This window comes from Salmo trutta, chromosome 20 (assembly GCF_901001165.1).
Source record: "Salmo trutta chromosome 20, fSalTru1.1, whole genome shotgun sequence".
Classification (NCBI taxonomy): Eukaryota; Metazoa; Chordata; class Actinopteri; order Salmoniformes; family Salmonidae; genus Salmo; species Salmo trutta.
The window spans coordinates 42,578,778-42,603,659 of record NC_042976.1 but is presented as its reverse complement, the minus strand read 5'-3'; the positions used below and the strand labels follow the sequence as shown (position 1 = coordinate 42,603,659).

The 24,882-nt window shown below is 41.7% G+C and overlaps 1 protein-coding gene across 3 annotated transcripts in view; it reads right to left on the bottom strand.

The window, feature by feature from the left end:
- The window catches only part of LOC115156096 (kalirin), a 288,273-nt gene that overhangs the window by 9,507 nt on the left and 253,884 nt on the right, over positions 1–24,882 (bottom strand). For all 3 annotated transcript variants that reach the window (XM_029703397.1, XM_029703398.1, XM_029703399.1), the window contains 17 exons: positions 24,627–24,722; positions 23,328–23,446; positions 22,931–22,997; positions 22,116–22,219; positions 21,460–21,529; positions 21,168–21,254; positions 20,952–21,044; positions 20,757–20,807; positions 20,420–20,497; positions 18,442–18,627; positions 18,027–18,198; positions 17,406–17,647; positions 16,568–16,821; positions 14,790–14,925; positions 11,211–11,270; positions 9,442–9,469; positions 9,012–9,174 (listed from right to left, as the gene is read on the bottom strand). In XM_029703397.1, the coding sequence (XP_029559257.1) occupies positions 9,012–9,174; positions 9,442–9,469; positions 11,211–11,270; positions 14,790–14,925; positions 16,568–16,821; positions 17,406–17,647; positions 18,027–18,198; positions 18,442–18,627; positions 20,420–20,497; positions 20,757–20,807; positions 20,952–21,044; positions 21,168–21,254; positions 21,460–21,529; positions 22,116–22,219; positions 22,931–22,997; positions 23,328–23,446; positions 24,627–24,722 (2,006 nt within the window). The remainder of the gene's footprint in view (positions 1–9,011; positions 9,175–9,441; positions 9,470–11,210; positions 11,271–14,789; positions 14,926–16,567; positions 16,822–17,405; positions 17,648–18,026; positions 18,199–18,441; positions 18,628–20,419; positions 20,498–20,756; positions 20,808–20,951; positions 21,045–21,167; positions 21,255–21,459; positions 21,530–22,115; positions 22,220–22,930; positions 22,998–23,327; positions 23,447–24,626; positions 24,723–24,882) is intronic.

Below are 24,882 nucleotides of genomic sequence, written 5' to 3'. Positions count from 1 at the left end.
GTGGAAGGCTACCCGAAACGTTTGACCCAAGTTAAACAATTTAATGGCAATGCTACCAAATACTATTTAAGTGTATGTAAACGTCTGACCCACTGGGAAAGAAATAAAAGCTGAAATAAATCATTCTCTCTACTATTACTCTGACATATTACATTCTTAAAATAAAGTGGTGATCCTAACTGACCTAAGACAGGGAATTTTTACTAGGATTAAATGTCAGGAATTGTGAAAAACAGTTTAAAAGTATTTGGCAAAGGTGAATGTAAACTTCCGACTTCAACTGTATGTGAAAGCTATAAACCAAATCCACCTATAGAAGTAAGAAAATATTCCTGCAGGTTATAAAAATATTGATTAAGTGTGTTTGGGAACAGTACTGTGTGATTGTGATATGAGAGTTGTGCGAGTGTGTAAATAAGGTATAAACATTTGCATAATAAGATGATTGAAATTTGGTTAATAAATGTTGGTATGTTATTTTGGCGTTCCGTCCATCACTGCCCATCATAGAATATCTCGGGGTGGTATTGAGAGCAGGACGTTAGCAGCAAGTCTATCGTTTCTGGGAGCCTAGACTTTGCCGTGGTTTCTGGGAGGTCAGAGAACCATTGAGGATCCCATTGTCCAGGAAACAAAAGTGATTTTTTTTGTCGGCTCCGCTGGGAGTATGTTTGGAGAGCTGCTTCGTAGCTGTGGAGAGTCCTTGAAAACGCAAATGGAATGGTTGATGTGAGTACTTAAGCATTTCTTAAGCACGTTTTATATGGATTCTGTGAAGATATGAAAATATGATGAATTGTATGTGTGTATAATCGATTACTGGAGATTTGATAAAGTAATACTGGGAATATAATGAGATGCAACTTAAACAACCCATAACGTAGACGTACGTAGGTTTTGAGTTGGTCCCTTTAATGGATCATTTGATAAAGATGAGGATTAAGCATTATTCAACTGTCTACAAAGTCTGGGCAATTGTCTCAGAAACTGATAAGAGTGTCCACTATTGGTTAACTTACCCTAACAATGTAACTATAAAACGCTTATTGGATTATTCTCTGTACGGGGACTACATTTAAAATTAAACTGCCCATAAGGCAGTATGAGAGGAGTTGCTATATTTATTGAATAAACCTTTTTCCATAAAGTTAGAGCGAATTAAGATGGAATCTCGACGTAACTTATAACGTCGTACAAAGCCTAGGGTTTCCATCAAACTACAGTAACTATCATTGTGGAGCTAATGTGATATAGTAAAATCATTTAGATATGTCGCTTGAGAAAAGATCATCTGCTTTTATTACAAGGCGCAAGATCTGGTTTTAAGTCAATGAATGTCGATTTAACGAATTGACTGCTAATCTATTCCTTTTGCTCATGTGAGAATCTCTGCGGAGACACGCTTGGACCTGTAGGGCTATTTATGGGAATTGTGTGTTATTATGTGCCAGATGTTAAGACTACAAGCCATTGTAATTGGGTCATTTGTGGGATTTATTTGTCATTTCAATAGCACTGGGTCTATGATATTGACTAAAATATGGGATTCTGATTGTAATTCGAGTATTGGTATGTTTTGCCTGGACAGATACTGCCGCCAGTGTTTGTTTAAGACATAAACTGAACGTTTAACAGCTTGCTTAGTTCAAATTGAAAGACTACTTTATTCAATATAAATAGCGAGGCGATTTCAATGTAATACGTTGTCTGTTGCCTAAATAGTCTGCTGGAATAACATATTGAGAATGGAGTCGTATTTAAATAACTGAATCAAATAAGGGACAGTTACCTACATCTAATGAATTCTAATAATAGTGGATAGGTAATAGCGATAGAGCTGTGCCCTTGATCAAAATTGATAACTAAACATGGGTATTAATTATTGCATGATAAAACTAGGTTATAATCGAAGTTGTGGTTAGTAAATGGCTGTAGTATCGTGCTCACCCCCCCAAAAAACTCATTTTTTTCTTATGGATAGACTGATATATTTTATAAATTTGGCGCATTACATGTTACTTTTAAAGTCTTGGACATTTCATAAGTAGGAAGCCGAAAGAGAAGAAATAATTGTCAAGTTTGTTTTTAACCTTACGATAGAGGTAAATGCAGAACGTTGTTTGAGAATGGGTTATATTTTTCCTACTGGTAAGAACAGAAGAGTTAGTCGTGCTCGCTGGGCTATATCAGGCTGTAAGGATTCAGTGGGACATTGGCGGTCCAACCCTGCTCCATGGCAGGAGCCTTCCTCTGCGCCGGTGCCCAGTCCAGGCACGGCGTTCAGCCCGGCGCCATGGCCGGATCCGGGGTCTGGGCGGGGGCAGCGACCCGCACCGAAGCCGCCACCGACACTAGTCAACCCCCCTACCCTCCCCATTTGGTTTCAGGTTTGAATAGTTGAATCGGAAATGTTCTGTGATAATTTCAGATTACTGTTGCTGGGTTTTATAGTTTAGATAATATCAGTGAATTTGAGCAGAATGTTAATGTATTCTAACATTATAATCTTTTTCCATTATGTAGAACAGTGTCCAGTCATTAAAGTGGATTGCAGGTTAGTTTTGACTATTGCGCTGATGAGACAGCACTAATTTTTTAAGGTTCTTGTCACGGTGCTGATAAGAACCAAGGCGCAGCGTTTGTTGAATTCCACATATTTATTTGTGGGTTCGATTCCCACAGGGGACCAGTACAGGATTTTTAAATATTTTTTTAATGAAATGTATGCACTCACTACTGTAAGTCGCTCTGGATAACAGCGTCTGCTAAATGACTAAAATGTAAATGTATTTAAAGTGAAACTTCTAAACCAAAACAATAAACAAGCAACACAACGTGACTACGTGGTGTTACAAGCACCACCACAAACAAACAATATCTCACAAACACAGGTGGGAAAAATGGCTACCTAAATATGATCCCCAATTAGAGGCAACGATTATCAGCTGCCTCTAATTGGGAACCATACAAAACACCAACATAGAAATACTGAACTAGAACACCCCCTAGTCACGCCCTGACCTACTACACCATAGAGAACCAAGGGCTCTCTATGGTCAGGGTGTGACAGTACCCCCCCCCCCCCCCCCCCAAAGGTGCGGACTCCAGCCGCAAAACCTGAAACCAAATGGGGAGGGTAGGGGGGGTGACTAGTGTCGGTGGCGGCTCCGGTGCGGGTCGCCGCCCCAGCCCAGACCCTGGATTTGTTAAACAACAGGTTTGTATGTTTACTAAATTAATGCAACAGGCCGAAATTATTAGATTACCAGCAAGGATCACTGATTCCTTACACTGAGACATTGATTACATTTGTGACAAAAAAAAGCATTACATTTAGAGAGGTTACATCTTAGGTGAAATAGCTATTACATGTGTTGTTGGACATTGGTCTAGTAATGACACCAGAATCATTTTACCTTGTTATGGAAAAAAAGAGACCAGTCATATAATATAATATGGGAGGGAATCGTTTGACTCGGTGGCGAGATACATGTTGCAGTGTCTGGGGGTTTCATTGTCTCTCCTCGAAATGTTTCCCGGGCCTGTGGTCTTGGGCAGAGCAGTCTGTGAGATTGAGGCCATAAACTACCAAATTAAATAAGGCCTGGTCATTTACTGGAAACCTGGGATACGAAATGAATTAAATGTTTGACTGTTTCTTATTAATTAGTCTAATATAGTAAGAAACACTTCTTTGAAGGGTTTGTATGACCTCTGACCTCTGTCCTGACTTTCCTGTGTGGTTTGATCACCCTCACTGGAAAGCCATTTGGATAATGAATCTAAGGTCATTTGTAATACTGATTTGAAGGTCATTTGTAATATTGATAATTATGATGACGTTTATAGTTGTTAGCCATATTTGTGATTTGGACCATTGTGAAGAAGGAGAGGGTGTTGCCTTTGACTAAGGGTAGGCTGTCTTAAGTCTATTTTCCTATGACCATATGGGTATACTTTTTGTTCTTTATGGCGTTAAGGGTAGTGTTTATATTGTTCTATTTTTATTTTGACCAGTAGTAGTGTTTTTTTTTTTTTTAAATTACACATTACTCACATGGGGAGTTGTGTGTCAAAAGGGGGGAGGTAGCAGTCCTCTGAGGTTTTGGAATGAAGTTTACACAGCTGGAGTGATATGTGAAGGAGTGTTTGTTGTGTTGGACCGAACAGTGGGTGTACCTCAAAAGCCCTAATTGGCTGAAGAAAAGCGAAAAAAAAAGCGTTCAATACGGCCCTGTCCTCACCACTTCTACCGAGAGACCGGAGTCCTGAGCCAGCACCCTGTATGCAGCATCCAATCGGAGCGATCAACTCTTTTCTCTCAGGAGTGTGACAGGAGTCCACATGGAGTGAGCATTGGGAGAAATCTGTTCCAAACTTCTCTTATGTTGTTGGTATACTGGTTGACAAATGTACAAGACATAATGGGTGGTAAAGGTGGTGGCGGCTCAGGTGAGACATTGAAATTGGGACATTATCATGGGTCATCCACTTTGAACTGTAAAGCTATCTGAAGAAGACAATGAAGAAGATGCCAGAAGAATCAGTGCCTGAAGGGGGGGAGGGATCAGGTTGATTATAGAGGTCTACACACTACATAAAATTATAGTAAATTTAGATTAAGAATGCATTAGGACACTGATCTGTAATTATAATCATGATAAGTTCAAACTCGAATTACACTGTATGCTAATATAAATGTACATTCTGCCAGTGTTGATGTGTGTTAAATGGAGGGGTTTTGACTTTGAGTGATGGGACCAATTTAAATCACTGAGCAATGTCATTGTAAATTTGGATAATTAAACGGGTTTTGATTATGATTTGGAAACTGAATTATTTTTTAAACTGAAGGATTGATTTGAGTTTAGTATGTTAATAACTATACGAGTGAAGCAATTCATGTATTATGGATTGATTGTTTTGATTGTTGTTATGAACTAAAGATGTTGCCACTATTCTCAGCATGGCCTGCTGAATGGAGAGGGTGAACTCTGATCCGGAGAGTGAAACTGATCCTAATCTATTTGATCTATAGGCATTGCCTTATAAATAGTGGAATCATGATGCTTGTCTTGGGTCATGTTCATTAGGCACCAACAGAATACATTTTACTTAAACGAGGAGTCACTACCTGGATTTGTCCAACAAGATATGCTAATTTTAGTTTCTGGGATGGAAATAGTTATTTCCACCATACTGATCCATTGGAGTGTGATAGATAACTAAAGCTTATTTTTATTAAACTCCATTGTTGCATGCACTTAATTATGCATTAAATATTAGCTTTTCACTGTCTATGAAGATATACATTACCGTTCAGAAATTTGGGGTCACTTAGAAATGTCCTTGTTTTTTAAAGAAAATATACAATTTTTGTCCATTAAAATAACATCAAATTGATCAGAAATACAGTGTACAGTAGACATTACTAATGTTGTAAATGACCATTGTAGCTGGATAATGGAATACCTACATAGGTGTACAGAGGCCCATTATCAGGAACCATAACTCCTTTGTTCCAATGTCTTAGCTAATCCAAGTTTATCATTTTAAAAGGCTAACCGATCATTAGAAAACACTTTTGCAATTATGTTAGCACAGCTGAAAATGGTTGTTCTGATTAAAGAAGCAATACAACTGGCCTTCAGACTAGTTGAGTATCTGGAGCATCAGCATTTGTGGATTTGATTACAGGCTCAAAATGGCCAGAAACAAAGACTTTCTTCTGAAACTCATCAGTCTATTCTTGTTCTGAGAAATGAAGGCTATTCCATGTGAGAAATTGCCAAGAAACTGAAGATCTCGTACAACTTTGTATACTACTCCCTTCACAAAACAGCGCAAACTGGCTCTAACCAAAATAGAAAGAGGAGTGGGAGGCCCCGGTGCACAACTGTGCAAGAGGACAAGTACATTAGAGTGTCTAGTTTGAGAAAGAGACGCCTCACAAGTGCTCAACTGGCAGCTTCATTAAATAGTACCCGCAAAACACCAGTCTCAACGTCAACAGTGAACAGGGATGCTGGCCTTCTAGACAGAGTTCCTCTGTCCTGTGTCTGTGTTCTTTTGCCCATCTTAACTGTTTATTTTTATTGGTTAGTCTGAGATATGGCTTTTTTTGCAACTTTGCCTAGAAGGCCAGCATCCCAGAGTCGCTCATCACTGTTGACCTTGAGACAGTAATTAAATAATAAAGTTTGATTGTTTTGAAGAAATCTAAAAGTCTCTCCTTTTGATTACAATAATTCCACCACACTTGTTGCAAACAAATCAAATCTAACTTTAATGGTCGCATACACATATTTAGCATATGTTATTGCGGGTGTAGCGAAATGCTGGTAGATATTGAAGACTTGCGCAAAGAACCTCACTAAAGATGGCAGCGGTGGGATTGAACCCAAGCCTCCGTAAAACTGGAGCCTTAATATAGCCCTTTAGAACGCCCGGCTATGCTACCCAGCTCTAAAAGGTTGCATGTTGTGGAATATTTTTTATTCTGTACAGGCTTCCTTCTTTTCACTCTGTCAATTAGCTAAGTATTGTGGAGTAAAGTGCATTCGGAAAGCATTCCAACACCTCGACTTTTTCCACATTTTGTTACCTTACTGCCTTATTGTTACCTTACTGCCTTAAAATTGCTTAAATATTTTTGTTCCCCTCATCAATCTACACACAATACACTACAATGACAAAGAAAAAACAGGCTTTTGCCAGCGATTACAGCCTCGAGTATTCTTGGGTATGACGCTACAAGCTTGGCACACCTGTATTTGGGGAGTTTCTCCCATTCTTCTCTGCAGATCCTCTCAAGTTCTGTCAGGTTGGATGGGGAGTGTCACTACACAGCTATTTTCAGGTTCAAGTCCGGACTCTGGCTGGGTCACTCAAGGACATTCAGAGACTTGTCCCGAAGTCCCTGCCGCTGAAAAACATCCCCACAGCACAATACTGCCACCACCATGCTTCACCGTAGGGATGGGGCCAGGTTTCCTCCAGACGTGACGCTTGGCATTCAGGCCAAAGAGTTCAATCATGATTTCATCAGACCAGAGAATCAGTAAAAGGCACCTAAATTGTTTTAGGTGCCTTTTGGCAAACTCCAAGCGGGCTGTCATGTGCCTTTTACTGAGGAGTGGCTTCCGTCTGGCCACTCTACCATAAAGGCCTGATTGGTGGAGTGCTGCAGAGACAGTTGTCCTTCTGGAAGGTTCTCCCATCCCTACAGAGAAACTCTGGATCTCTGTCAGAGTAACCATTGGGTTCTTGGTCACCTTCCTGACCAAGGCCCTTCTCCCCCGATTGCTCAGTTTGGCCGAGCGGCCAGCTCTAGGAAGAGTCTTGGTGGTTCTAAACTGCATCCATTTAAGAATGATGGAGGCCACTGGGATCTTGTGGATCTTCAATGCTGCATAAATGTTTTGGTACCCTTCCCCAGATGTGTGCCGAGACACAATTCTGTCTCAGAGCTCTATGGACAATTCCTTCGACCTCATTGCTTGGTTTTTGCTCTGACATACACTGTCAACTGTGGGACCTTATATAGACAGGTGTGTGCCTTTCCAAATCATGTTCAATCAAAAACATTTACCACAGGTGGACTCCAATCAAGCTGTAGAAACATCTCAAGGATGATCAATGGAAACAGGATGCAACTGATCTCAATTTCTTGTCTCATAGCAAAAGATCTGAATTCTTATGTAAATAAGGTATCTTTTTTCTTTTTTTTGCTTCGTCATTATGTGGTATTGAGTGTAGATTGATGAGGATTTTTTTTATTTAATCCATTTTAGATTAAGGCTGTAATGTAACAAAATGTGGAAAAAGTCATGGTGTCTGAATACTTTCCGAATGCACTGTAACTACAATGTTGTTGATCCATCCTCAGTTTTCTCCTACTGTATCACAGCCATTCAACTCTGTAACTGTTTTCAAATCATCACTGGCCTCATGGTGAAATCCCTGAGCTGTTTCCTTCCTCTCTGACAACTAAGTTATGAACGATGCCTGTATCTTTGGAGTAACTGGGTGTATTGATACACCATCCATTTTTTTTTACTCATCTACCAATAGCTGCCCTTCTTTGCAAGGCATTGGAAAACCTCTCTGGTCTTTGTGGTCAAATCTGTGTTTGAAATTCACTGCTCGACTGAGGGACCTTACAGATAATTGTATGTGTGGGGTACAGAGATGAGGTAGTCATTCCAAAATCATGTAAAACACTATTATTGCACACAGAGTGAGTCCATACAACTTATTTGACTTAAGAACATTTGTACTCTTGAAATTATTTAGGCTTGCCATAACAAAGGGGTTGAATATTTATTAACTCAAGACATTTTACTTAATTTGTAAAAATGTCAAAAAACATAATTCCACTTTGACATTATGGGGTATTGTGTGTATTTCAGTGACCCACAAAATCTCAATTTAATCAATTTTATATTCAGGCTCTAAAACAACAAAATGTGGAAAAAGTCAAGGAGTGTGAATACTTTCTGAAGGCACTGTATATTCATTTGTAGAAGTCCATCATCCATTTCGTATTATATGTTACAAATTGCAATTGGTTATGGCAAACATTAGCTAGGTGGCTAACGCTAACATTAGCTAGTCTAGGTGTTAAAAGGGTTAAGGTTCAGTTAAGTTATTGTTAGGAGTTAGGTTAAAGGGATAAGTTAGGGTAGGGTTAGCTAACATAAAAAATAGAATGTAGTTGCAAAGTTGCTAATTAGCTAAATTTGTCCATGATGAGTTTCGAACGCTCAACCTTTTGGTTGCTGGACATTCGTGTTATACCCTCGACCAACCACCTTTTTAGTTTTTGCATTAAGTAACATTCTATCTTATGTAACCACACCAAACGTAACAGACAGTATAATACTGATTTGAGTATCTTTACTATGTTACGTCTAGTATATGAGACAAGACTGTACAGGAGATAGGTCTCCAGGAACAGGGTTGGAGATCAGATCTAGAACTTCTAACTAGAAGCCTTATAGTCCATTTACCTAATGTTGATAGTGAACCGACAGTTGTTCACAACCGGACTCTGATCAGGTCCTTTCAGAGTGATGTTGGGTTTGGGACGTCCACACACTTTACAGCACAAGACCACTGTCTCCCCAAATGCACACGTCACATCAGCTAGTGGTATCAGGAACTCTGGAGCCACTAAATACATTCACACACAGTGTCAGCTAACCACACCACATTATTCTAACAGCAAATATACACTACATCCTAAATGGCACACTATATAGAGCACTACTTTTGACCAGGGCCCTTGGAGCTCTGGTCAAAAGTACTGCACTATTAGGGAATCGGGTGCCATTTGAGACACAACCAGACTCGGGATCCATGACATTTCAGTAATTAAGTGATTGATTTCACTCTTAAGCATTGAAACGCAGGGGCTTATGTTCTGATAGTTCATCTTACCTTCTTGTATAAAATTGGGGTTCATTATCTGCAAAGAAAAGGTACGGCTGTTAGGCAATATGAATAAACTAATGTTCTTCTTTGGAATACGCACTGTTTTGCTTATTCAAAATGAAAAAATGAAAAGTGAATACATACATACCTCAGAGAGTTCTGTGTTACAGTTGTGTACTACCATTTAAACATTATTTGCAATATAGGCTACTGTACTAGGGCATCGTACCCCACATTCATTTGTGACATTTAGGCATACTATGCCTTTAAAAATCTTCAAAACCCATTTGAACAAAACGCATAATAGAAATATTGTTCTCAATAAAAAACAGCATGGGATGCAAGCACCAGGGGATCCAAAAGAAGATGGGTCAGGAGTATTAACATGCTTCAATGGGTTTGTGAGAGGCTTTTTTCACATTCATGAACCTATTCCAAGGTAGGAACACTAGGTTGCAGTAATGCTCCATGGAAACCACACTGCTACACAAGAAGAGAACGTGTGGATGCTTGAGATCAGACAAGCGGCACATGCAGCACCTACTTAATATCACTAAAACTGGTTTAGGGATATAATGACATGTAATAGGAACAATTGTATTGAAAATCAAAAAGGGTGGACATCTTTACAACAGACTAACACACCTGCTGATAGGTCAAGTCTGTTAAAGGCAAAGGAGGATGCTTTTCCAATACAATGACCACGAACTGGTACTGAGGAGGTACTAGAGCATTTTCAATAGTAATATGTGCCATTTAGCAGACTATTTAGCAACTTACTGTTGGTTGTGCGTGTATCTATTTTTAATATGGTTGCCCCTGAAGGAATTGAACCCGCCATGCTCTACCAACTGAGCCACACAGGACCAAGCAAGCTGTAGAGGGGAGCAGGCTGGTTTAGTTTATTAGGATCCCAATTAGTTGTTGCTCATGCAGCAGCTACTGTTCCTGGGGGTCCATAGGCTGTAGAGTTACAATTATGCAGGTGAGCACAAGACGTTGAAAATACGTCTTTTCAACGTCTTTTCAACCAAATAGAACCATTTTAAATGTTTTTTTTTCTTTTGCTCATGTGTTTCAGGGGTGTAATCACTAGGAACCAAATAGAGCCAAACGGAACAAAACGGTGAGGGACCTACCTGACTTTGTCCAATAGAAATTCTTGTTTTCGTTGAAAAACATCTTCCGTTTGGAGTAAACGGTTTCTGTTGCAATACGTTTGACTAATGATTACACCCCAGGTGCTTATCTGATGTATTAATAATGTGCACCAATCAGTGGCTAATGCATTTACAAACTCCACCCATGGCCTCATTGAGGCTGGATCCAGAAAATGCTATCAGATAAAGAGCATGAACAAAAATGGGTTCCCGTTGGTTCCTGCTCAGGATAAAACCATACTTCTATGGGTACATTTTCCAAATGGCTGCCAGTCCACCCATTGCATAACCATTGACTTGGATGGGGATGTCTGTTCTAGTGATTATATTTCTATGGATGAAACCTCTGTAGCTAGTGCAACAATATGTGGAACCTGGTGTTTTGGGAAAATGCTCCTGACCACAGTGGAAACCCCTAAGATGCTCTGTGTAGTTTCCTCTTGCTAATATGCAGACTTCCCTACGAGCAAAAGACGTTGAAAAGACGTTACGAATACGTATTTTTGGTTGAAAAAATATGTTGAAAAGACATTTTCAACTTCTTGTGCTCACTGGGTTAGCTACAGAAACTCAACTGGGCAGCATGCATGACGGCAGATCAGCGTGTACTACTACCTCCATGCTAGTTTTGGGGAGTTCATCATCGCAATCTGACTCCTCTGAGCTGTTTGACTCCTGCGGTGTGGGATGAGAGAGAGCAAAATTAGAGAGGTTACAAAGGCCTGGGGTCCCCAAGCTAGAGGCATGGTCAGGGCCCGTATTCACAAAGTGTCTCAGAGTAGGAGTGCTGATGTAGAATCTGTCCATACAATCTTATTCATTATGATCGAAAAGTCAAAACTGATACTAGCTCAGTCAGCACTTCCACTCAGAGAAGCTTTCTGAATGTGGGCCAAGGATTCTTTGTAGGCTATTATACAACGAGTGGGTCTAATCCTGAATGCGGATTGGTTAAAACCGCATTCCAGCTGGTGTCTATTCCACAAGTTACCACCGGACTAAATATATGACTTAAAATGTCTATTTACTCTGTTCCATCTGACTGTGCAATCCACCGTCTCATCAGCCCAGCCAAGCAATTTACAAACCTGATCTCCACTATAAAAAGCATCTAGACATTATCTCACATTTCTTTTCGACTATCATTTAGTTTTCAACTGCGGAGATTTGTATAAAACTTGCTGTCAGCTACCTTGCTGTTATTCTAGCTGCACTTTTTGATGTGACTGTAAATTAGCTGTAGTTGTCTCCCTAGCAAGCAAGGGATAAGAACGTTGCCAGCCAGTATGGCAATGGAACATTTAGAACGAACGACTGGGTCGCGTCCATAGATACAGAACAAAAAGACTGAACGACTGGGTCGCGTCTCTAGCAAATGAACTGATAGAACAAACGAACGACCAGCCGGTTTGGGTATCAAGCCTAGATTTGTGTTAGGACTATGTCTTATGGAAGGATGAAATAGTATGAATAAATTCTTCAAAGTACATTTTTTTATGAAAATATGTCAATCATTATTTGAATATGTTGGTAACCCGTTATATAAAAGTGATAATGCCAGAGAATAGGATACCCGTGCCAATATATTCTCCAAACACCGGCTTCTAGGGGCATTATCACTTAACTGTGTATGGGTTATTGATATGGGATTTGGGCTTACTAGTAAATATAGTACTAAAGACAGAATATGTCTTGTGCTGAATTCCAAATTCATCCCATAGCCCATACTCCCCAAGCATTCCTGTATATCTGAAAGGATTGGATACATACACCTACAGTGCAAGGTAACTCATTGTTTTAGCTTGGATGGCCTATGGGGATAGGGCTAGAGGTCCAATCCAGCATATAGTATGTGGGAAGGCTTGAATGTAAGAAAATAAAGAGTGAATCTGCAACGTAGAGTTGCTTGGGAACGACTGAGCCTATTGGAGGTAAATGTATCAATATATACATATTGGATGAGCTGGAAAATGTAGCTACATTAAATCATAGAAATTATAGAGCAGACACCTGAAACAATGCAATCTAACAAGATAATTAACAACACACTAAAGCAGACATGTAATTCTATGTGCAGGTCTCTTTTTCAGTTAATATTTGATGTTGGGAGTGTAGGGGTAGTGCCATAAATATTAAAACAACCCATGACGAGGACAAACTTGCAAGCAAACGTAGTGATTTTTTGAATGGTCATAATTGTCAAATTAAAATAATGTACTCTAACATGCTTAAGATGATAGCTGGATTGGCAGACTTAGCATAGCATCATTTGGAATTGATATGGGTTTACTTTGAAATGCACTGATACTATATATTGATACAGAAAGATAATGTAATGTACAGTGCATTTGGAAAGTATTCAGACCTCTTGATTAATTCCGCATTTTGTTACGTTACAGCGTTATTCTAAAATGTATTAAATAGTTTTTTTTCCTCATCAATCTACACACAACACCCCATAATGACAAAGCAAAAACAGGTTTTTAGAAATGTATTTCAGACCCTTTACTCAGTACTTTGCTGAAGCGCCTTTGGCAGCGATTACAGCCTCGAGTCTTCTTGGGTATGATGCTACAAGCTTGGCACACCTGTATTTGGGGAGTTTCTCAAATCTGTCAGATTGGATGGGGAGCGTCGCTGCACAGCTTTTTTCAGGTCTCTCCAGAGATGTTCGATCGGGTTTAAGTCCGGGCTCTGGCTGGGCCACTAAAGGACATTCAGAGACTTGTCCCGAAGCCACTAATGCGTTATCTTGGATGTGTGCTTAGGGTTGTTGTCCTGTTGGAAGTTGAATCTTCGGCCCCAGTCTGAGGTCCTGAGCACTCTGGACCAGGTTTTCATCAAGGATCTCTCTATACTTTGCAATGTTCATCTTTCCCTCGACCCTGACTAGTCTCCCAGTCCCTGCCACTGAAAAACATCCCTACAGCATGATGCTGCCACCACCATGCTTCACCGTAGGGATGGTGCCAGGTTTCTTCCAGACGTGATGTTTGGCATTCAGGCCAAAGAGTTCAATCTTGGTTTCATCAGACTAAAGAATCTTGTTTCTCATGGTCAGAGTCCTTTAGGTGCCTTTTGGCAAACTCCAAGTGTGCTGTCATGTGCCTTTTACTGAAGAGTGGACTCCGTCTGGCCACTCTACCACAAAGGCCTGATTGGTGGAGTGCTGCAGAGATGGTTGTTCGTCTGGAAGGTTCTCCCATCTCCACAGAGAAACTCTAGCTCTGTCAGAGTGACCATCTGGTTTATGGTCACTTCCCTGACCAAGGCCCTTCTCCCCCGATTGCTCAGTTTGACCGGGCAGCCAGCTCTAGGAAGAGTCTTGGTGGTTCAAAACTTCTCCCATTTAAGAATGATGGAGGCCACTGTGTTCTTGGGGACCTTCAATGCTGCATACATTTTCTGGTACCCTTCCCCAGATCTGTGCCTCAACACAATCCTGTCTCGAAGCTCTACGGACAATTCCTTCGACCTCATGGCTTGGTTTTTGCTCTGACATGCACTGTCAACTGTGGGACCTTACAGTATATAGACAGGTGTGTGCCTTTCCAAATCATGTCCAATCAATTGAATTTACCAATCAAGTCGTAGAAACATCTCAAGGATGATCAATGGAAACAGGATGCACCTGAGCTCAATTTCGAGTCTCATAGCACAGGGTCTGAATACTTAAGGCATGTTTTTTTTATATACATTTGCAAAGATAAAAAAACAAAATTTTTTTGCTTTGTCATTATGGGGTATTGTGTGTAGATTGATGATTCACTGTATAGTGAGATCCAGTTTCAGTGTGTTTTAATTGAACAGCTAAGTGAACAGCTTATAATACCTTCATGCTAAACCCATACTCTGGAATGAGGACTTTCATTTAGGAGATAGCTTCATGGGTTCCAGGACATATGTTATCAAAATGGTGGTTTCACAGTGGTATTAATGTAAACAAAAGTTGTTAATTTGAACAAAAACAAAAGTTAGCTTAATCCAAACCAAAACTACCACAATTCACAGACAAGAAGTCACTCGACTCATTAGTGTCATGCATAAAGGGGAGTCAAACCAAAGTGAGAGCAGACAGTGCAGTTAGATGATCATGTTTAAGTGTTGGGAGATTATTAACATCACGGCACACAGGTGAGGGATTGGCAGCCAGGGTCATAGAACGCCATCTCCCCTGTTAGCCTGCTTACTCACTTCAACAGTGACCTTGGTGCTGAGAATCTCCTTGGGCTTACGGAGTCCATTCTCAACCTTTGCATCACCACCCTTGCCATTGATATCCTTTTCTGTCCGCTTTCTCGAGCGCAGGGTATTCCATGAAAGAGATTTCCTGTTGTGCCAAGAAATGTACCAGTCAAATCCAGGCTTATTCACAGTGAGGGGAGAGGAGGTGCAGGGGGGGATTGAGTGGGGGCTAGCCAACTTTATTGAAAGAAAATAAAATCAAAGAGTGAGATTGAGATCAAGAGAAAGCAAAAGAAAGAGAGACAGAAATGTACCTTCTTTGTAACAGAAAAAAAAGCTAATGTTCATATTTGTATCACTGTGTATTAGAAATTTAGACACACAAGACGGACAAGCTATTTAAATGTGTCTTCTCCATACGCTGCCATACCTTGATTCTCTTACCCCATTGTGGACAGACAATTTGTGTCAAAGCAGCATAGTTTGTTGCGTCTGACCAACCATTCAATGGCTCTACTTTGTCATGAGATTTTCAATGATGCTGCTTTGTACACAGCCAACTTTTGTCGAGGACCGGTGTGGTTAGTACAAAATTAAAATAAGTTGTCTACGATAATACAATCAGACTACGTCAACAAAACGGGTAAAAATAAACAAATCATATAGAAAGTGAATAAAATGCTGTTGAAATAGTCCTAACGTCTTCACTCCTTTATGTAGATCCCAGAAGTGGTGTTGATGTTTTGTCAATGTATTTATACACCACCGGGACATGTCCATGAGAATGATGATCACTTTAATAAAGCCCATGATTTAGAAATGGTCCATCATTGGGAAGAAATGGATGGCAAGCCACAATTAAACTTGATAGAGATCTTTACAAATGAAAATCAACATTATAAAATAACTGGTAACTGATTTCACTATTAATTTTATCCTCAATGTGAGATAAGAATGGAATCTAGGTCTAATGCTGTAAGAGCAGTGGTCAGCGGAGAAAGGTACAGTTTGACTGCAGAGTTAGCAATATTAACAATGTCACTGATGTTCTTCTAACGCAAACAAGTTAAACTTATGTTGCCTTGCAAATGCATGCTTATGTCAAAATTGTATTTTACATATTTAAAATGCATTTAAAATGTTTAGTTACACTACAAGTACAATGATTAACATTGTGACTATCATTATATTGCACAACCTGCCTTCATTAATAATGGATTCTCTTAAATAGTGCAAAATACTTCATACAGGAATGTACTGAAGAGAGTGCATCAGTAAACAAACCAAATTAACGTTTACAGTAAACCGCCAACATATCTGATAATAACAAAATAAAAGTTCTAAAAATCAAATAAAAACACAATCTGTACAAATTGCCATAGACAATAACAAACTTTCCCAACTTTGAGAAATAGGCCTCAGTCCATCAGGCCTTTATTTTTATTTATTTTTTTTTTTATTTTTTTTAAACGTGTAAAGAAAAAAACGGTGTTAGAAACAGAAATAAAAGTCCAGACCAATCAGTTCCACATTGATGTAAAATTTTCTCTGTCCGTCTTCTCTACATGAAGCCATGATTCTCTACAGTCCTTTAGCTCTTTTCAGATCCTTATTTAATAAGCCTTTACATATATTAACAACAACAAAAAAGAGGGAGAAAACATGACCCTTGTGCAGTCCAACATTTCCGAGTTAGTTCCCATTAAGGGGATTGGAGCAGACAACTTTCCCCTCATCCAATCAGAGCAGCTCCGTGGGTGTGGTGGCAGGGCTTACGGGACACTTACTTGATGCTTGCGTCAGCAGCACTGTCTTTGAGCGTTTTAGTGAGGGGTCCCAGGATGTGGCCTGGGATCCAGCCCTCGGCTGCAGGAGACTGGCTGTTGGCAGACCGGTAAACTAGGTACATGTTCTGCTGGTTGGTGGCCATGATCTGCACCATCTCGCCCTGGATCACACAGATCTCATTCTCCTTCAGTGCACTGTAGTCCTGAGTCACCATCATTGTGGAGGACATGCCGTTACATCCGCCGTCGTGCTTCTGGGGGTGGGGAGGGGTGTGGAGGTACAGGAAGGTAGATGATTATATTATGACAGTGGAAATCACAGCACTGATACAAACCTGTATACACATTCAAATAATGATCCTTTCAAAAGGGCCTGAGTCATCACATACAGTACAGTACATTGAGTCAATTCCTTAACTCTGACTTCAGTTCTTCTTGTCAGCAAGTTTGAACACGTCGTCTCCTGCTGAAACGCAGTAAAACTAGGCCAGCCATCAGAACTAATAATAGCCTGAATTCACACCTGCAATGTTCCAACCTCCTTAGTTCTGCAGTGCTAGAGTTCTGAGAGGGGGGGGGGGGTAACACTAAGACCTGGGTGTGTCCTGGCAATTGGCATTGGACAGAACTGGACTAGACTGGAGTGATCTGGACTGGACTAGATTTAACTAGACAGGTGTGGTCTGGACTGGACTTGATTTAACTAGACTGGTGTGGTCTGGACTGGACTAGATTTAACTAGACGGGTGTGGTCTGGACTGGACTATATCTAACGAGACTGGTGTGGTCTGGACTGGTGTGGTCTGGACTGGACTAGATTTAACTAGACTGGACTCACCCTGGAGGAGTCGTAGCTTTCGCTGTGTTTCGTGGGGTCGAAGCAGGGGCTACCGTTGGAGGTAGATCGCTCAAGAGGGGTGGGGGTCTGTCCCGGTCCCGCCAGAGGGGGCTTCTCTGCCCCCACAGAGGAGGAGGAGAGGGGCCTACTGTTGCAACTATTGGGCCGGCTGCCCGATGGGTTTCTGGTGAGGGAGTGAGAACTACCCTTCTCCTTCTGGTACTCAATAGGAGACTGCAGGGCTGTGGAGATAGTCCATTGTTACACACACTAGTCAATGGCAGATAAGCCACATAATACCTGTGTATTCCGTGTCAGACAGATGAGGACCATGATAGAGGTGAAAATTACATAGTATTACAATGTGTTGAGGCTGTAGTTATGATTCAACAGGTTTTAATCTAGCTAGGGTTGCAAAATTCAAGTACATTTCCCAAATTTTCCAGAATTCTTGGTTGGAAGGATTACCTGAATCAGAAGTGAATGAGCATGAATTCTGGAATCCTCTTACTTGGATTTCTAGAAATTCTTCTGGGAATCTTGGAAAAATTACTAGAATCTTGCAACCTTAGAGCTGGCTAATGACAGTAGAGGTGTTTGTCAGGCAGGACGTTCTCTCACCAGACAGGAAGTTGCTCTGGGCATCAAGGACCTGGCTGACATGTTGAACCCACACCTGCTTGATGTCCAGGTTGGCTGCCTGAAGGGTGAAGCGCTCGGCCGACCCTCGACACGACAGCACAAACTTACACGGGTCATTGTCCACATGCTCCTCCAAGCCCAGGTAGCTCACCTGTTACAATGAAACACAAGCCAATGAAACACAAGCATGCTAACCCATCAATGCACAAATCATTATCAACGCAAAAGTAGGAAGTAGGAAATTGTTTTCAGGACAGCTCTATTAGGAGAAGGTACTGATCTAGGTCCAGTTTGGCCTTTTAATCATAATGAATAGGTGGGGTCAGCACTCTGAGACGCTTTGTGAATGTGGGCCCTGATCTCATTGATTGTGGTCGTGGTTCACATTATTCACCTTGATGCTCTTCTTGAACTGGTAGCCCGGCGTGGACGAGCCCTTGCGGAGGAGCTCGCTGAAGATGACAATCTGCTCAAACAGGAAGACCCTGCGCTCCTTGCTGCGCGACAGCACGCCCGTATCCTGCTCTGTCACGAAGAATGTTTCCTGCTGCAGCAGCTTACCCTGGCTGGTCAGCTTACCCTGGGGGACGGAACAGGAACACACACGCGCAAACACACACACACACACAACACACACACACACACACACACACACACACACACACACACACACACACACACACACACACACACACACACACACACACACAGGTTCAGTTATGACTGGTAGGCCTGATCACCGACAATGATGAGACAGTCTATAGGGAGGAGGTCATAGAACTGGCAATGCGGTGCCAGGACAACAACCTCTCCCTCAATGTGGGCAAGACAAAGGAGCTGATCGTGGACTACAGGAAAAGGTGGGCCGAAAAGGCAGGCCGAACAGGCCCCCATTAATATCGACGGGGCTGTAGTGGAGCAGGTCGAGAGTTTCAAGTTCCTTGGTGTCCACATCACCAACGAGCTATCATGGTCCAAACACACCAAGACAGTCGTGAAGAGGGCACGACAAAACCTTTTCCCCCTCAGGAGACTGAAAAGATTCGTCATGGGTCCTCAGATCCTCAAAAAGTTCTACAGCTGCACCATCGTGAGCACCCTGACCGGTTGCATCACCGCTTGGCATGGCAACTGCTCGGCATCTGACCGTGAGGCGCTACAGAGGGTAGTGCGTACGGCCCAGTACATCACTGGGGCCAAGCTTCCTGCCATCCAGGATATAATAGGTGGTGTTAGAGGAAGGCCCATAACATTTCAGTCACCCAAGTCAGACTGTTTTCTCTGCTTCCACACAGCAAGCGGTCCCGGAGAGCCAAGTCTAGGACCAAAAGGCTCCTAAATGGCTTCTACCCCCAAGCCATAAGACTGCTGAACAATTAATCAAATGGCCACTGGACTATTTACATTGACCCCCCCATTTGTTTTGTACACTGCTGCTACTCGCTGTTTATTATCTATGCATAGTCCCTTCACCCCTACCTACATGTACATTACCTCAACCAACCTGTACCCCTGCACACTGACTCGGTACCCCCTGTATATAGCCTCGTTATTGTGTTACTTTTCATAATTTTTTTACTTTAGTTTATTTAGTAAATATTTTCTTAACTCTTTTTGAACTGCACTGTTGGTTAAGGGCTTGTAAGTAAGCATTTCACGGTAAGGTCTACACTTGTATTCGGCGCATGTGACAAATAAAGTTTGATTTGATTTGACTCAACGTCTATCAATGCTGGAGAATAAAGCGGAGTCGGCCTTCCCCCAGTCTGTCTGTCAACACAGGGGTATTACACGGTCCATCAGCCCCTTCTCTCCTCACCAGGACATAAAGCTAACAGCAGACACTTGCGCTTGGTCTGAGACCAGGGTTGCGTCTCAAACGGCACCCGTAGGGCTCTGGTCAAAAGTAGTGCACTATATAGGGAATAGGGTGCCATTTGGGACGTAGCCCAGGCCATTGTCAAACAGTGCTTTAATCTCCCCACTGTTACAGCAGGCAAGGCAAATCTTTGCTTATCTTAGAGGTCAGCGATTTCATTTAGTCTTGAGTGTCGTCGAAGTGACTTTCACTATGGCTGTGGAGGAACAAACAGACTAAGCCCTGACCCGTTTGAGTTAAGACGTCCAATAAAACAGATAATACGGCTTCATTAGTACATTTTTCTAATTGTTCACAAGCCGAGCATGGATTGAAACAATCCTAAAATCACAGCGCTAACTTCCTGTACACGTATGAAATAACAAATCACATCATACCGTGCTGTTTTCTATTTAATGTTTACGCCTTTATTGACTCCCTGGGAAACAGTGGCAATTGCTACTGAGTGGAATAGCCTGGCTAAATAAATACATGACATGAAAATGTACAGTACCTCATAGCCTTGTAGTCTGCCAAGATTCATCATGTCATTGCACAGCTTGGGGACCTGGGACATTAAACCAACTGCTTTCTGTAAAACACATTAAGAATGGTGTGAGCAATGAAGTAGATATAGCCATGATGATGGATACCAAAAACAACAACTAAGGTTACAAAATCCCAGTAACATTCCCAAAAAGCCTAAGCTTTCCCGGAAATCCTGGTTGAAAGTTTCCTGGAATCAGGAAGATTTCGGAATTTTTCCTTACAGATTTCATGAATTCCCAAAAACAAGTATTTTGGGAAACCCTAAACAACACATACTGTATAGCCTCAATCGTTTCTGTTACCTCCAACTCTTGGCAATCTAGTCCTGCTTTGGAACTATACTTCAAGAAGTCCTGAAGAAAGATACAAATAAAAAGAGTTAAGTAATTAATAGGGCATCAATAAAAATAATGGAACGTTTGGTGTAAATCGAGTATATCTAAGACTTGCATATTACAGGGTTCCTTGTAGGCTGGAGTTGAGCATGTTAGCCTTACCTTTAGAAGTAGCTGATACTTGGTAATTCTCTGAATTGGCTTTATGAGAAAGTCACTTATGCCCAGTCTTGAACTGATCTCTTGCTGTAGGCCCTAAAGTAGAATTAGATGCAAATAGGATTTGGCTTATTTATTATACAAAAAAAATATATATATATTTAATGCAAAGCCGTTCTCAAACTGCTCAAGAATTCTCAGAAGTGTGGTATAGCTCACCTCGAAAAATGTGTCGTACTCAGCGACGATAAATTCAGACTTGGGTTTGTTCTGGCAGTAAACCACATACATATGTAGTCGCCTCTCCTTTACAAAAGGAACCACAGTATTACTATATTTATTTTCCAGTTCTATGGTTGAAAATGTCTGAATAATACTTTTAAACCTCAGTAAGTCGCCTATGGTTGTTAAATGTTTTGTTCGTCACCCATGGTTGTTAAATGTGTCTAACTTGAAGTTCTACGACACCCATCATCTCACCCGAACAACAAATGGGACACAAGTCACGTACATGTTTGATGAAAAGCTCAGGAAGGTGCTCGTTGTCTTCAAGACATTTCTCCAGCTCACCGACGAAAAAACTGTGGGAGGAAACATTCTCTCAATCACTGTGTATGGTTATGAGACAAGCCAAAATAGTGGGATATATTACTACACGCCTAAGTTTGGTCTTCTAACAGGGGTTCCCAGCATTTATCCCCAGCACTACCTTTTTCACATTTGAAAAATCCCCCCCCCTTTTAAATGTTTTATGATTTCTTACTGAGATGGCCTATATTAAATACAACACCAGCTTGATTTTGTTTAATTTGAGGGAACTAGGAACATTGACAAAATGTTGTTTTGAAGCTCATTTCCTGCAATTCGACATAGCTTAACAATACTCATGAAATCTTTTTGGCAGAATAATTAATGATAATAATAATAAATAAGGAAAATAAAGTCTAGATTCGATTTCCCCAAATGTTATTCAACCACCAAATATGTTATGTTATATTATGATAATTTATATGAACCCTCAATTGAATTACACATTCTCCTTTACAAAAAGTGATTTGATCAATTGATAGCAACAGATTCACATTGTGGTCAAAAGTAGTGCACTACGTAGGGAATAGGGTGGCATTTTGCACACAGTTACAATCAGCAGATTGGAAAACGACTTACTCTCTGTGCCAGTCGTAGATCTGGTGAATATTCCCAAAAACCATTTTGTCTTTTCCTTTCATATCTTCAGGGACTCCCTTCTCCTCCATCTTCTTCATGAACTCCTACAAGGGAAAAAAATAAATCATCTGACCGAATTTAGGTCGTGGACTTGATATGACTCGTCAAGGGAAACATGAGAGTCCGACAATAACCAGCAGTGTAAAACTATCATGTGGTGGAAAAAGAGAACAGGATTACTACATATGATTGAATTCATGGACTGCATCCCAAACGGCACCATATTCCGTAATTAGTGCACTACATTTGACCAGGGCCTATAGTGCACTATATAGGGAATATGTTGTCATTTGGGACACACCCTGGACGTGAGAAAACCCCTATGCCCTTATCTCACTATGTAAGACAAAACCATACTCAAATGATGTTTTCTGAACTGTACATAAATATGGTCATAAGTCAGGGGGCTTCTCTGTGACTTTGACATAAATACCAAAGGATACAATGCAAATAGGACAACAACAAGGACACAGCCTGGCTGCTATTCCAACACCAAACAATTGGATGCGTCCCAAATGGCACCCTAATCCCTATACAGTGGCCCACAGGGCTCTGGTCAAATGTAGTGCACTAAATAGGGAATGGGGTGCCATTTGGGACGCATGCCTTGGAGATTTATGACTTGTAAAACTGGAGCAGTGACTGGTCACATTCTCCACTGTTACTAGGACACCACTGTTGCCTCTCTCTCATGCTCCTTCCACACTTTTGAGGCTGAATAGTCCCCTGCTAGGACGAGATTGTTCTCAACTCACCTCCACTACAATCCCCAAATCCTTGACATAGTCCTTCTCCGTCTGTACCAGCTCATTGAGGACAAACCTGAGAAAAAGGACAAGTGACCTGAATACACACAGGAGGCAGCATTTCTCTGCAGAATGAACCACCTCTAAATGCAATAATGCTACAAACAAAGGGACTTTAACTTGGGAGTGTCAAGAGAGGCAAGGGCCCTTGTTTGTGTGCCACATTCTCCAATTTTCTCTCGAAGTGTGCACTTGAACACTCCCTTTCATGGACTTAAAACCATTGCATTGGTGTAATCACTGGCTGGAGGGAGTTTCCACCATTGTTAAATCCATGATGGGGAGTGCGCAAATGCACACTTTGGGAATTGGGAGTCAGCCAGAGGTTTAGCTACATGTCTCATACATGCGTCCACGCAGAGCTTTGGCCTTCTGCTCCAGCTCAGGGTTCCTGGGCAGGGCTGGGCTGGTCTGTTCTGGAGGAGTCAAATTGGTGAAGCTGGGATAGGCACCTGGCTCCAGATTCTGACAAGGGAGAAGAGAGAGAGGATATGAAGCCAGGGCTCAGAGGTCAGAGGTTATAGTCACACAGTCCACTGCTGTGACTCAGGGAGAGGGAACTGATGAGGAGATCACTCTGCTTTAATGAGCTACATAATAAGTCTATGCATCTCAAAAACAGTGTTCGATTGTATTGTGCTATTTTGGAAATGGCTCCACGTGCACAAAGCTGAAAGAGAGTTGATCAAAACATCGTCAAATGAACGAATATTTGGCCTCCCGAGTGGCGCAGTGGTCTAAGGCACTGCGTCACAGTGCTAGCTGTGCCACTAGAGATTCTGGGTTCGAGTCCAGGCTCTGTCGCAGCCGGCGGTGACCGGGAAACACATGGGACGGCGCACAATTGACCCAGCGTCGTCCGGGTTACGGGAGGGTTTGGCCAGCAGGGATGTCCTGTGGTGGGCCAGACGTAGTGCACACTGACACGGTTGCCAGGTGTACGGTGTTTCCTCTGACACATTTGTGCAGCTGGCTTCCGGGTTAAGTGGGCATTGTGTCAAGAAGCAGTGTGCGGCTTGGTCGGGTTGTGTTTCGGAGGACCTTTGCCTCTCACGAGTCTGTACGGGAGCTGCAGTGATGAGACAAGACTGTAACTACCAATTGGATACCACGAAATTGGGGAGAATTTTTTTTTTTAAATAATAATTTTACGAACCTTCACAAGGAAGCTACTGTGCATTTGATACTCGGAAACGTATCACACGATCTCTCACCTGACGCCATACGACCTAATCTATTTTATCTTATCTGTTTGTGGCCAGAGAACCTGAGTCCCAAATGGCACCCTATTCTCTATGCCCTCTGGGCCCTGGTCAAAAGTTGTGCACTAGACAGGGAATAGGGTGCTATTTGAGACGCGGCCTCTGTTCTATCAACCACATTGAGAGAGGAAGCTATGTGTTAACTGTCCTGCATGATAACATGAACATCTGATGTGCATCTCAAAATGGTGGCTCCCAGTCAGCATGACATGGTTGGTTAGTGGCCTTTGAGAAGCGGAAGTTGGAGTGAGTAGATGACATCAAGAGAAACAGAGGGTTAGTTTAGAGATGGTTAAGAGATTGTCACCGACTGTTAGCAGTGTGCAAAGACCGTGTAGAAATTGCTCAATGCCATTTTGTATTGCATTCACCTTAGCACTTACCATCTTAGTTTGGACCAACTTTTCTATTGCACTGACAAGATCCGCAGCGCTGGGGACATCGGCGGAGCCCTGACGCGCAGTATGCAATGCGGAGGACTGTAAGGCACGGTTTGGGAGGAAGGGAGTGTTAGTAGCAGGGAGGAGGAGAAAGGGAACAGGGACAGGGAGACAAAGGTAGTTATTAGTCAGGACCATTGAGCAGCTACAAAAGGCAAGCTTTAGTGGAGAAATGTGAGGTGCTATTGGAATTATACAC